Source organism: Zootermopsis nevadensis, unplaced genomic scaffold (genome assembly GCF_977971745.1).
Source record: "Zootermopsis nevadensis isolate Lab colony 2312 unplaced genomic scaffold, Znev_1.0 Znev_ptg000031l, whole genome shotgun sequence".
Taxonomy (NCBI): Eukaryota; Metazoa; Arthropoda; class Insecta; order Blattodea; family Termopsidae; genus Zootermopsis; species Zootermopsis nevadensis.
This window is the reverse complement of record NW_028259163.1, coordinates 2,916,012-2,928,102: the sequence shown is the minus strand read 5'-3', so window position 1 is coordinate 2,928,102 and position 12,091 is coordinate 2,916,012. Positions and strand designations below refer to the sequence as shown.

The 12,091-nt window shown below is 42.0% G+C and overlaps 1 protein-coding gene across 12 annotated transcripts in view; it reads right to left on the bottom strand.

Annotated features, from left to right (window-relative positions):
- The window catches only part of heph (polypyrimidine tract-binding protein 1 heph), a 543,355-nt gene that overhangs the window by 101,826 nt on the left and 429,438 nt on the right, over nt 1–12,091 (bottom strand). For all 12 annotated transcript variants that reach the window (XM_087359360.1, XM_022061198.2, XM_087359361.1 and 9 more), the window contains one exon: nt 8,510–8,611. In XM_087359360.1, the coding sequence (XP_087215486.1) occupies nt 8,510–8,611 (102 nt within the window). The remainder of the gene's footprint in view (nt 1–8,509; nt 8,612–12,091) is intronic.

Here is a 12,091-nt window from a genome sequence, read left to right as displayed (position 1 = left end):
GTATCAAACAAAGGCAAATGAACGTATCTGAAACGGAAACCGTATGCCATATGTTACACTAAAATGTAATAAATCCAACTTACGTGACTCCCAAACAATTCCCTCCACAATTCACTTCCTTTTTTCCAGTGTTAGCTGGCATCAGCGCCTTCCGACATCGAAGAAACAGATTATTACGCGTTGTACGTTCTGTGGGTGCGTGTCGTCGTACGTACCTCGCGAACACACGGAGGGGAATTCACACGACAATCAGCGCCTCTATGACTCTCGTCACGAACTTCACAAGTCCAGAGAGATGACGCGATTAGACCCCCAACTCATACGACGTACATCCGACTCGTAAGGCAGTCCTTTCAGACACGGGGAGCGTGAGACGTTTCAGAGACCACAAGGCCAGTGGCCTCGCTGTCAAAACAAAAGCCGCCAGCCACTTCAGGTTCCTGGCGATACTAGCCCACCCTGCCATGCGTAGGCAACCCACAATACGCTTCTCCCGAAGGATTGTCGACCCCTGAGTACCCCAAAAACCCCACTCGCTTTTTAAGAGTTAAAGCAGGAGAGAGATGCAAAAAGTAGGGATGAGAGACGGGTGTTCTATAACCTAAGCGTACTTAACTTGCTGCCGCACTATACGCCATGTAGGCGCTTGGGGGGAGAGTTAGTATAGCTCCTACTCATTCTTGGTCTCGGCGCTAGATGGAGGTGAGAACTTTACCCCCGGGAAATGACCCCGGTACCCACTGGATAGGTGGCTGGAGAAAAGAATCCTCTACCTCGCCGGGGATCGAAACCCCGGTCGTCCAGTCAGCAGCCAGTTACTTTACGATGCCGTGAACAAATCCAGATTTGGTGTTCTCAAAGACGGTGAATGCGAACGTTTCTCAGGTTATTTCTGCCTCCATCATCAGGGGAGCCAAACAACGACCTCTGAAACGCTGGTAAACTTCTACCAGACTACACGGCGCTACAACGCCGTGAGAGCATCGAATCCTAAAATATTTTGTTGCTTTTTTACGTATTTCGTCCCGTAAAATACCCAACATAACCCAAGGTGAAGAAATGCATTTTACCTGAGCAAATGAATCACGTAAACGATTTTAATTGATGTTAATACCCATTTAGGAGTTTTATACTCGTAAAAATATACATTTTATTAACATCTGCAAGGGCACGTCCTTGGAAACGAGGTGAGCCAGTCCAAAAGCGAGAAGCTTACAACCAGCGTTCCGCGTGACCTTCATTTTTTAACGTTGAATAACGTTTATAAAATCACGTGACACTCGACGGAACCTGTAAGATAACGCTGGTGTGTAACTTCTTCAAACGCCAATAACTCGAGACCTATGTAAGATAGAGAATATAAACCTAATATGTAAATTAAAGAGTAAATAAAGGGATTTTTCTATACGATGTTCACTTTATTCTATAATTCATATTTTACACGTTGTTGAAATAATTACCCAAAACACGTAATAACTATACCTTCGTTCCTTAACTTCAACCGCTCGCCACGTCTAAAGCGTAAGAGTTAGATCAGGACATATTGCGAGTTAAATACGTAAATAAACACGAGCTTTCCAAATCTGCGAACAGATTTCAGCTAACTCTTACGGTTTATGAGTTTTGGCCCATTTATTTGGTAACAAAGAACGGTTCTAGTGTGAGTGAGTTGAGTACCTGACAGAGATAAGCTGTCGGTGGATGACGTCACGTATAGATACGACGTTAAGGTATATGTTAATGTGTAAATAACATTTTATTTCTGTACAAATATACTTCTACAGTTAAACGTTACTCAACGTTAACTAGGAAACCGTGATTCCACTGTCAATCTCTTTCTTTCCCTGAAGACCGGGGGCACAAGTTAAGTAACCATGGAGCATGCCAAGAGCAGATTTGTGACAGAATGACGAGCTCGAGTGTCCTTCTGCATTCAACCAGGAGGCAAGGGACCTGGACCGGCAGGTGGAGTCTGCGAGAGCTCTTCTCTAGCTGGCATTGATCCTCATTGTGAACCCCCCACCAACAGCCCAGAGCAGCGCAGGGCTCACTCACTAGAACCGAAAAAAGAAATGGAGAGTTCATACAATACGCTCCCAGTACATGTAGATCCTGTTTCACACGATCAAGTTTCAATGAAAATAATTCTTTTCGTTCGACGGTAGTGAATTTAAATATCCCGTGTTTGAAACACGGCCTCAAGCTCGAATCACTATGGCGCTGTAATACACGAAGAACCCAAAAAACCCCACGCCATTTTCACTACAGCGGATTAATTCTAAGGACTCGACTGCACGAAATATTGGAAGGTAGTCATAAACTATCGACATGTAACAAATTCCTACGATTGAATATACTATCCCAGAAAGCAAAAATATTATTAGGGAAATAAATTAATTTGTAAACATTACTGTACGCTGAACGCCATAGCCACCTAATAATTAATTATTCGGTTTTGTCCGTCTAATCACAATTATATTTAAAATTTACAAATAAGATAATTAAAATATCATTTTATGTTCCACATCGAATAATCGATTTACATTTGGAACATCGATTATTCGATGTGGAACATAAAATGATATTTTAATTATCTTATTTTGTAAATTTTAAATATAATTGTGATTAGACGGACAAAACCGAATAATTAATTTAATATTTGATTCACAATATGACGCAATTATACTATCTTACCACCTAATAATGTTGAATTAGCTTTAAATACGCCAAATTCCATATTTAAACCCTTCCAGATCCTTACTGACTCACCACACTTTACCTAATCTGACGATGTATACAACCTCCACGGTCGTGAGTCGCTGAACAACTTACGAAACGATTAATCGATACATCTCGAGCACTGCATTAATCTCGAAAATCGCTATAATTGTGACTGGGACATTAAAATGTATCGAATCAACAGGAAGTTTGAAATCAGCTGAGGATCAAGATCTATCTATCGTTCTATGCACAAGACCGAAACAAAATTAACTTAACAGTGCGTCACAATTATCTTGGAATATTACTACTGTATATTTCGTGAAATGGACGTTTCGGGAATTCGAAAATAAAGACGATAAAAAGTATGTAAGTAAAATGGCACACCGACAACTGAACTTTCAACATACGCGGTGCGATCGGAAGGTTTCAAGACTGCGCGTATAAAAACCCGTACACTTATCTCAGGTATTAAATTCACCCATCACCCTCGAAGTAGTTCCCCTGGGAGTGAACACAACGATCCCAGCGCCGCTGCCAAGCCTGGAAGCATCCCTGGAAATCTTTCTTTGTCAGCCTGTCGAGCACCATCTGCGATTCTGCCTGAATCTCTTGCCAAAGACTCGCCAAAACGGCTACGGAAACCTATGAAATGCTAAAGCAAGCATTTGGGGAGTCCGCAATGGGTCGTGCACAAACTTTTGTGTGGCATTCACGTTTTAAAAATGGCCGAACCTCTGTCGATGATGACGAGCGTTCTGGACGACCATCTTCGAGCACAACGCCCGAAAATGTTACGAAGATCGACGTCGTACCATCAACGACTTGTGCGACATTGTTGGGATAGGCTATGGGACCTGTCAGCTGATTCTAAAGGAAGAACTCCACATGCGACGCATCCTGTCTGAGGACCAGAAGCAGAATCGACTTCTCGTTTGTCAGGAGCTCAAAGATCTTGCAAGAACCGACCCCAACTTCCTTTCTAAGCTCCGTGTGACTTCTTCCTCTTCCCAAAGATGAAAATTCAGCTAAAGGGAAGGAGATTTGAGACGATAGAAGAGATTCAGGCAGAATCGCAGATGGTGCTTGACAGGCTGACAAAGAAAGATTTCCAAGGATGCTTTCAGGCTTGGCAGGGGCGCTGGGATCGTTGTGTTCACTCCCAGGGGAACTACTTCGAGGGTGATGGATGAATTTAATACCTGAGATAAGTGTACGGGTTTTTATACGCGCAGTCTTGAAACTTTCCGATCGCACCTCGTATATCGCGCGTATTAAACACGCGCCAAGTTCAGGGCACAACCACAGCATGGCTGATCGACCATCGACAAACACGAGACAAGAAATCCGTCCGCTCGGGGTTATTAACGGGTTGGGCTTTCGCGTTCCAGGACGCGATCATAATAATTATTTCAGAAGATGACGCAAGAGGGACTCAACACGCGCGTGTGTCGTGATCGAACGAACAATGATCCAACAGGTGGAATGGATGCCGCTAGATGGCAAACCTTTCACTTTCCCTCGAGGGGGCTGTGAGAATGTAATGAAATCTTGCGAGAGCTCAAGGACAGTGTACAGCTGATAACACCGCAGGCCAAACCCAGAAATAGCTCGAATATCGACTCCAATGCGCCAACAGCACAATACAAAGTCTCCCTTTCAAATAAAAAGAAATAAAATGTTGGGAAGGAACCATTCGAGTATATAAAATGGCGCTGCCAAGGTCGACAAGTACAACACCGTTCCAAATTGAGTTCAACAAAGTTATTTCTAGGTTTTGTCGAGATTCTTTCAATAGGCCGACGTAAACTTGATTGGAACGCTTAATACTATCTGTACAAGAGTTTGGGGAGACTGAAAATCGAAATATGATATTCGCCATTTGAATCTAGAAAATTCTGTCATATAAAAGGATTGAAAAACGTGTAACAAATAGATTCCATACGTTCAAAAGCCGATGCGTAATAATGACTTTCTTTCCAGGAAAAAAAAACATTCCACTAGGCCTACCTTGGCGTGGAAAAAGTTTTTTGTTCTTAAAAAAACAACTTTAAAATGTCGAAGAAAACAGCTGAATTTCAAACCCGATCCTGGAATGATTCCGTAAATATTTCCCAAAATTTCCATGTGTAAACATTTTTTATTATTATTTAGTGTTCTGTCTGAGGACGGGTCCATATGAACAGGATCCTTCCATCCTTTTCTCGGACTGGGACCTGTTCATATACGTTCTTGGCAGATGATCCAGAAGTGGTTTGCCATTGCCTTCTTCTGTGTGTGAATGGAGTAATTGTTGGGATGCCACGGAGGAAAACTCCGTGTTGCCTAGACCACGGCCTTGCCCAACACAAGTTATAAATTCGGGCACCGCCGGGAATCGAACCCGGGACCCCAGGATTACAAGGCCAGCGTTCTAACCGCTAGACCGGAATAAAAGTTCTGTGCGGCGAAGAAAAACGCGAAGACCAAACAGCGAGTTCCTTTTGAGACCTAGCAGATAGTCAGACCACACCGAGATACCAAAAAGTCTGCTTCCGGATTCAGCTGAACAGAAACCCCCATAGCACAATCGCCCGTGCGCAGAGAAACACTGGCACATTCAAGTGTTCTACCCCACGATTCACATCTTCACAACCTGCAAAAGAGTCCTCGGTACCCATTTCACATCGAGAATGCGTAGTTCAAAGTCACAGGTCGCTGGTATTTGCGAACATCCATCTACTCCGAATCGATTCTGACGACGTCAGGAGCACAGACTACGACAATTTGCTCTGACAAGAAATTGTTCGTGTTGACGGGATGCTGAGAACGCAGACTCCCCGAACAGTTGACGGAACAGGGGGGCAACCTGGAGGGTACCAGGAAAAGGGTTAAGAAACTGTACGAGTCCTCGACAGGTGGACAAAAAAAAACAATTCAAACATAAACTACGTAGTACTACGCATGCGCGAACACGTCCGTGCGCGTTTCCGCCTTCACACTTCCAAGAATTAACCAAAGTTACACGAGATAAACCGAAGCACAACTTCGACGTCTGTCCACGGCAATGCAGTGCATTTATATTTAAACTAACCCTGGCAGGCGATCTAAAATCATGCCAACAAAAGTTTGCGGAGGGAAATCCTACAAAATACTGCTAAGATACCTCTGCTAAACTCTGACGAAACTTCAAAGTCGCGCAACTTAAAGTTTCATGCAAACACTCTACAACGTAACTTCAAAACACCCCAGAACGTAAATGACTTTTAGTAGAATTCTGGGGTGATGACGTAAACCATACCTCAACTGTTTCATCTAATCATCGCTATTTAGGGGTAAGATACGCCCCCAACAGCAAACCACTTTTAATCAAAAGCTTCCTCGTAGAAATTATAAAACAGACTCCCAATCCTACAAATCTTGCTTTCCACTTATGGCTGACAACCTGGAAGGCTTTAGCCTACGTTGAAAATTCCTTCACCAGAGTCAGATTTTATAGAATATCCATCAAGATACATCACCAAGACATTTTCCTGAAAGACTTAAAAGAACGCTTAACTTAAATTCCACGTCACGTAACTTCAAATACGTATCCTGAATATTTATTCATCATCTACCGGTTGTAATTAATTCCGCTAGTTTAATTTCACTTGGCAAATCCCTGTCTTATTCGATTTAAGAACATACAAGAGACAAATCCCGAAGTCCAATGTCAGTACAAAAAAAATTTGCAGACGATGTGTCCTTGGTTCGTCATTGACTTCCACAAATTATTCCGTGAACTTTGAGCTGGGTTGATGTTAACGGTTCAGCCAGAGAGACAATTTCGACACGATCGCTAAATTATTTAACAGAAATTCAGCTTGCCCGTAAAACAGCAGACAACTGGAGTTCACACCCACGGGCACAGTACCAGTTAAATTAGAATGGCGAGGTACAGTCCGGGCTTTCGAACGGAGCTTTCAAGTTAGGTTGCCTTATGCTTAAAAACTGAAACAAGACCAATTTCTGAAACTATGAGGGGAAAAAATCAAAGAAATTATAACTAATGATGTTCATTCGATGGCGGATGGATAAGTCACTGACGTTGGACGATTTAGACCAAAACACGTATGCAAAAAAAAAACAAAACAAAGTGTCGAGAGTAGTTGAAAATATTCAAATAAAATTACAAAATTAAACTTTTAAACGTGTTATTTACGTTCAAGTCGGTTTACTATTCTACATTAAATCGAGTTACAGTCTAAACAAACAGATGTAAAACGCGCGCGAAGTTTTCAGTCGCCATATTGACCACGTGTTTACAAAGATGGCGCGTACATCGTACCTTTAGTACTCTGTAAGGGTTGAAGTCAAACATGTTTCGCGTTAAAATTTTCTTACTGATCACGAAATATGTCCGAGTCTATGTTTTAAGAGTGAGATTTTCCATTACAAAGAATGCCAAAACTGAGACAGACCACGGAAATCTTCCAGGAACAGCTTTATAGAGATCGATTAAATACTTAAAACACGAGTTGAAAACATCGAATCAGGAATCAGAGAGAGAGAGAGAGAGAGAGCGAGAGAGAGAGAGAGAGAATTGGTGGGAGGAGAAGTGAGAGACACTTCAATTTCGGGGGGGGGGGGGAAGAGCATCTTATAGTTAGAAGGTCCCCAGGCAATGCCCGCTCGTCCTTCTGTTAAGGATAAAATAAGAGTGAAGACGTTAGTGCGATAATTTGCAGAAAAGAAGGAATTTTGAAATTTTGTATTAGAGAAAGCTGAGGCTATTAATTTGGAAGTTTAATACATAATTTAGAAGTTCCTACTGAGGGGAGGGGGGTAAATTTTGACGGAAGATAATCTAAATCGTATTTAAGAATTCAGTCCGTACCTCAAAGAAAGCACAACACTTCACCGTTCACTTCGTACAAATGGACGCTCGATAACCAAATTGGGGTAGCGTAGGCAGCCCGCCAGGCTCTTTTCTCCGCGAGAGACCGTCATGATGGCACGACACAGCGCCCGACGATCGTGGGAAGCCAAGAGACCACGAGGTGCAATATGCTAGAACCATGCACTGGCAACGGCGAATTCAAAGCAGCGATTAATGCTTTCATGGCGGAACGACATTAAACCCGCTTGAGAACATTTAGTACGAATCAATACCATAATAATTAATTTATTTCGCGTTTATATCATTCAGAACACAAATGGGAACGCATACCTCGTATTTTACGTGCCGAAACGTCGATCGTGGGTTATTAAAATATGAATATCGACAATTACAACGTCAAAACGTTAGGATACGTATGCAGAGTGTAGCAATTCTGACGCGTTCGGTCTGTTTAAAGCTTCTTCGATTTTTAAATTCGTGAATGCTGTGTTAAAAACGTGTACAGCAAACGAGAGTTTTAAAGTGAGAAAACGAGAAACTTAAGAAGCTTCAATAATGCCAGTTTATAAAGTTTTAAACTCGTTAAATGGTTCGCTGAATTGTGACTTAAAATATCCCGTAGTAAATCAATCCTCACAACACGATTACCAGGTTACAAGAAAGCCTTTTTAGGAAATTTGGGTGAATTTTAGCGTCAAAATTCAGTCTCTGCGTAAAGAATACTTGAAAAGTTAAAAAAAATATGTGAGGATATTTTCCAGCTGTGCCGCTTCGACTGAGAATCTCGGCAACAGACGCAGTGATCGCGGAAAGAGCATAAGTCCGAGCCGTGCCAACGGCACAGTCGCCAAATAACTTCGCAGTATTCAGAGCACAGGGGTCAATGACATCAATAATTTAGTAATCGACCGGCAATAAACGGTGCAGACTCACCTTTTTGGCGTCATTGTTGTTGTCCGAGTGATTTGGCTGTGGACTCATCACTGAACCATTGCTCACAGCGCCACTCTGGGACAGCAGTTCGTCGGAGCCACGCTGAAACATGAAAACGTCTCTTTGTCAATCCGAAAACCCAACTGTCACAGTTTCAAATTCCTCGAACACTTGAGACAATCTGTTCGTGTTACCAAAAATGACCTTGAACTACAGATTCCAGGCAAGAACGCGAAATGAGATGTTTTCTAAGTCTCTGTAACCACGGAATTGGGTATGGAATTAAACCTTCCAGCATGGAATTCTGATTAGGACGACAAAACATTACGACTAATAATTAGTTATAACGAAATTCCAGTAATTCGAAGACAATATTAAAACGGATATTAAGAAAACAGGGGCTATAAGGAACGCAAAATATACTATGAGAGTCCCCTTTTTATCTCTGCGCTGAATTATCCGCGTCCTAAAACTTTCCGCGTCGGTTTACCTGGCGTATGTACTCCATAAATCATTTTGGAGCGGCTCGTCACGGCTCGGTACATGCAACGGCACGGCATAGCCGATATTCATCAGTTATACATTCCGCACGACAGCGTTCGCTCCATTGTTACGTACACACTCTGTTTACCCAATTGCGAAAAACTCATTCTAGATCCCAGAAATTATAAATAAAATTGCACTGCATATTACCAAATATAAATGCGCAAATGGCCTTGCGCGTGCGCAGACTAAACAGACACGTTGCATTATAAACATTGTACATATTAGAAAGTTGTCAGAAAGAAAGTACTATAATTAGCGTAATTGTAAAAACTGGTGTTGACTCTTCAGCAATAACATACTAATTCCATGTGAATTAAAAACAAATGACGTGCAGACGGAAAAGAAAACTGTAGGCTTTCACTATTCCCGCAACGCTTGTGGCGCCACGAGTAACAAATGCCAACTGAAACAAATAAAAATTCCCTTTGAAATGCGTACTTGGAAATGTAGTGTGTGTGTGTGTGTGGAATGATTCCAGTTATCTTGAAAAAATAAGCAATCTTCTTCAATTTTCCGCTCAACAGACAGTTTTCCCCAAAACTTTTCATAACTCTTGCCCGCTCTGTTCTTCAGTTACCTATTTCCCTAAGTAGCAATAAAAGTTTTCAAGCTCAGCGGAAATTGAAGCACCTTCTCTATCACTTCAGTCAAGGAAAAAAAAATGCACAAGGGAAGTTTTGCGTCTTATACGTAAAAAAAAAAAATAAAAACACAAAAATATAATACGGCTGGCTGTACGTAACCTAGCCATCAGCAAAAATTACGAAACACGTAACACGTTATGAAAAAATATACAACGTGTCCCCCAGAACACCTCTGACTTACTGACTGTTATAACGTACTATCGATAACAGAATCAGAAGGTTCATCACAGTTTTAACAAAAGCCCTCCGCCGGTCCCTGCCCTAAGCCAACAAAAATCCAGTCTCCATAAAGTTTAAAAATAAAATCAGCACGATGTTTTTCGGTCTGATAGTAACGCACATACGGTAGCCACATGCGGGCATTTTCACTAAACTCTCGCATTCATGGCTCAAATTCCTGCTCGAATGTGCAGTCTGAATAATCAGACGAATACTAAGTGCTTCCGTGAGAACAATGCAAACAAACCACATGAATAGCCAACATTGAACTGCACACAACAGACAATACCACATGAGTCACAAATGATCATATCGCCATGGAATTACGCTCTGACACCAGGAACAGGACGGGAGAAGACTGTCAACTGTTTCTACAGAAATGGACAAGCTTTGACTTCGCCGCTCGCATTACCGCAGGTGACGCACAGATGAAGCCATTTCTAGTATATGAGATTTTAGATTCTCGCGGTGTTGCGAGGTTTCGATGTTGGCCTTCTGGGTTATGACGCTGAGGTGACGCCTAGCTTCAAATACGCACAGCGTCATACCCCAGAAGGCCAACATCGAAACCTTTCCCTATTTATTCACATAACAGCGACAAGTAATTTTAACTACGCCATTTGAACTGTTGGTACTGATTTCTTGAACACGATTTGAGGTTTTCACAGAAGATGGCTGTCTTCTGGGTTGTTCCGCTGTGTAGTCTGGCATAGCAACAACCCCGAAGACAGCATTCTTCAATTTTGAATTTATTACAGTACACAATGCTACGTATTCGATAGAATATCACAAAAAGTTTTACAAAAAAAAACCCACCAACAGTCCTGAATGTTTGTTTATCCACGCGTACATAAACGAATACGTTAAACAAGGTCTAATACGAAGACGACGATGAACTTGGAAGAATGTTTTTTATTATTAGTGTTCTGTCTGACGACAGGTCCATATGAACAGGATCCTTCCATCCTTCTCTCGGACTGGGACCTGTTCATATACGTTCTTGGCAGATGATCCAGAAGTGGTTTGCCATTGCCTTCTTCTGTGTGTGAATGGAGTAATTGTTGGGATGCCACGGAGGAAAACTCCGTGTTGCCTAGACCACGGCCTTGCCCAACACAAGTTATAAATTCGGGCACCGCCGGGAATCGAACCCGAGACCCCAGGTGAGAAAATCATAGAACAATCTTTATCAAATATTATTAGGGTGAGATGGGAGGTGCATTAATAAAATATGGGATTAACCAAAAAAAGCCAGAACGGAAGACACCACTGTGAATATATACACGCAGATCGGAGATAATATTAAAATGGATATAAGTAAAACAGGTTTTGTAGAGTATAGATTGGATTAATTTGGCTCAGGAACACTGCGATGAAAATTCATCTTGTATTGAATAACATGACGTAATTTCATCTCCTCAAGAATGACTGTACTCCATGGAGTGACTACAAATTACAATGTGGCTAGCAGAAATGTATATAAATAACACACGAGCCCATAAACACGCCGTGGGGGTAAAAAAACACACAAGAGTCACTAAATGTTAAATCGAGTGGTAAATGTAAGATCGCCGCTGAGCCTTAAAGGCTTAGGCTGTCCAGTTCCGCTACGTCCGACAGCGACTTCCTCATCCCACCCTCATTCTTCGATTCGCTCTACAAAAATCTAATTGCGAACAGCAAACGGAAGTTACGATGGAGCTAACCAACAGAATAAAGGCTCTCTAACAACAGAACTGCGCTACGAACATCGGAGAATCGTTTTTCTTCGACATTTCGGTGTCTTTTCTGTGTGTGTGTGCAGACGTTAAAGACAGCTGTCAGACGAAGCTCTAACACGACACGGGAAGATGGCCAGAGGAAATTAGCCACAATCATAAATACACTCTTTTTCACACCCTCTTCAAGAGCAAAACGTCGTACTTTGAAAATTGGTGTAACGCAAACCCCAGATGACATCTAGGTAGACCACGCTTCAAATTTGATAAAAATGGATCGAAGCCGAACCAATGAAACAGTGGAGAAAATAATATGTGGGAGAGTGGTAACAGATACAACTGTTAACGAGGGGGGAAAAAGACTTATTTTTGCTACAAAGGTTCCCAGGCAGTGCCCGTTCGTCCCTCTAGAGCAGTGGTATTCAACCTTTTTGGTTCGCGTACCCCCAGATATA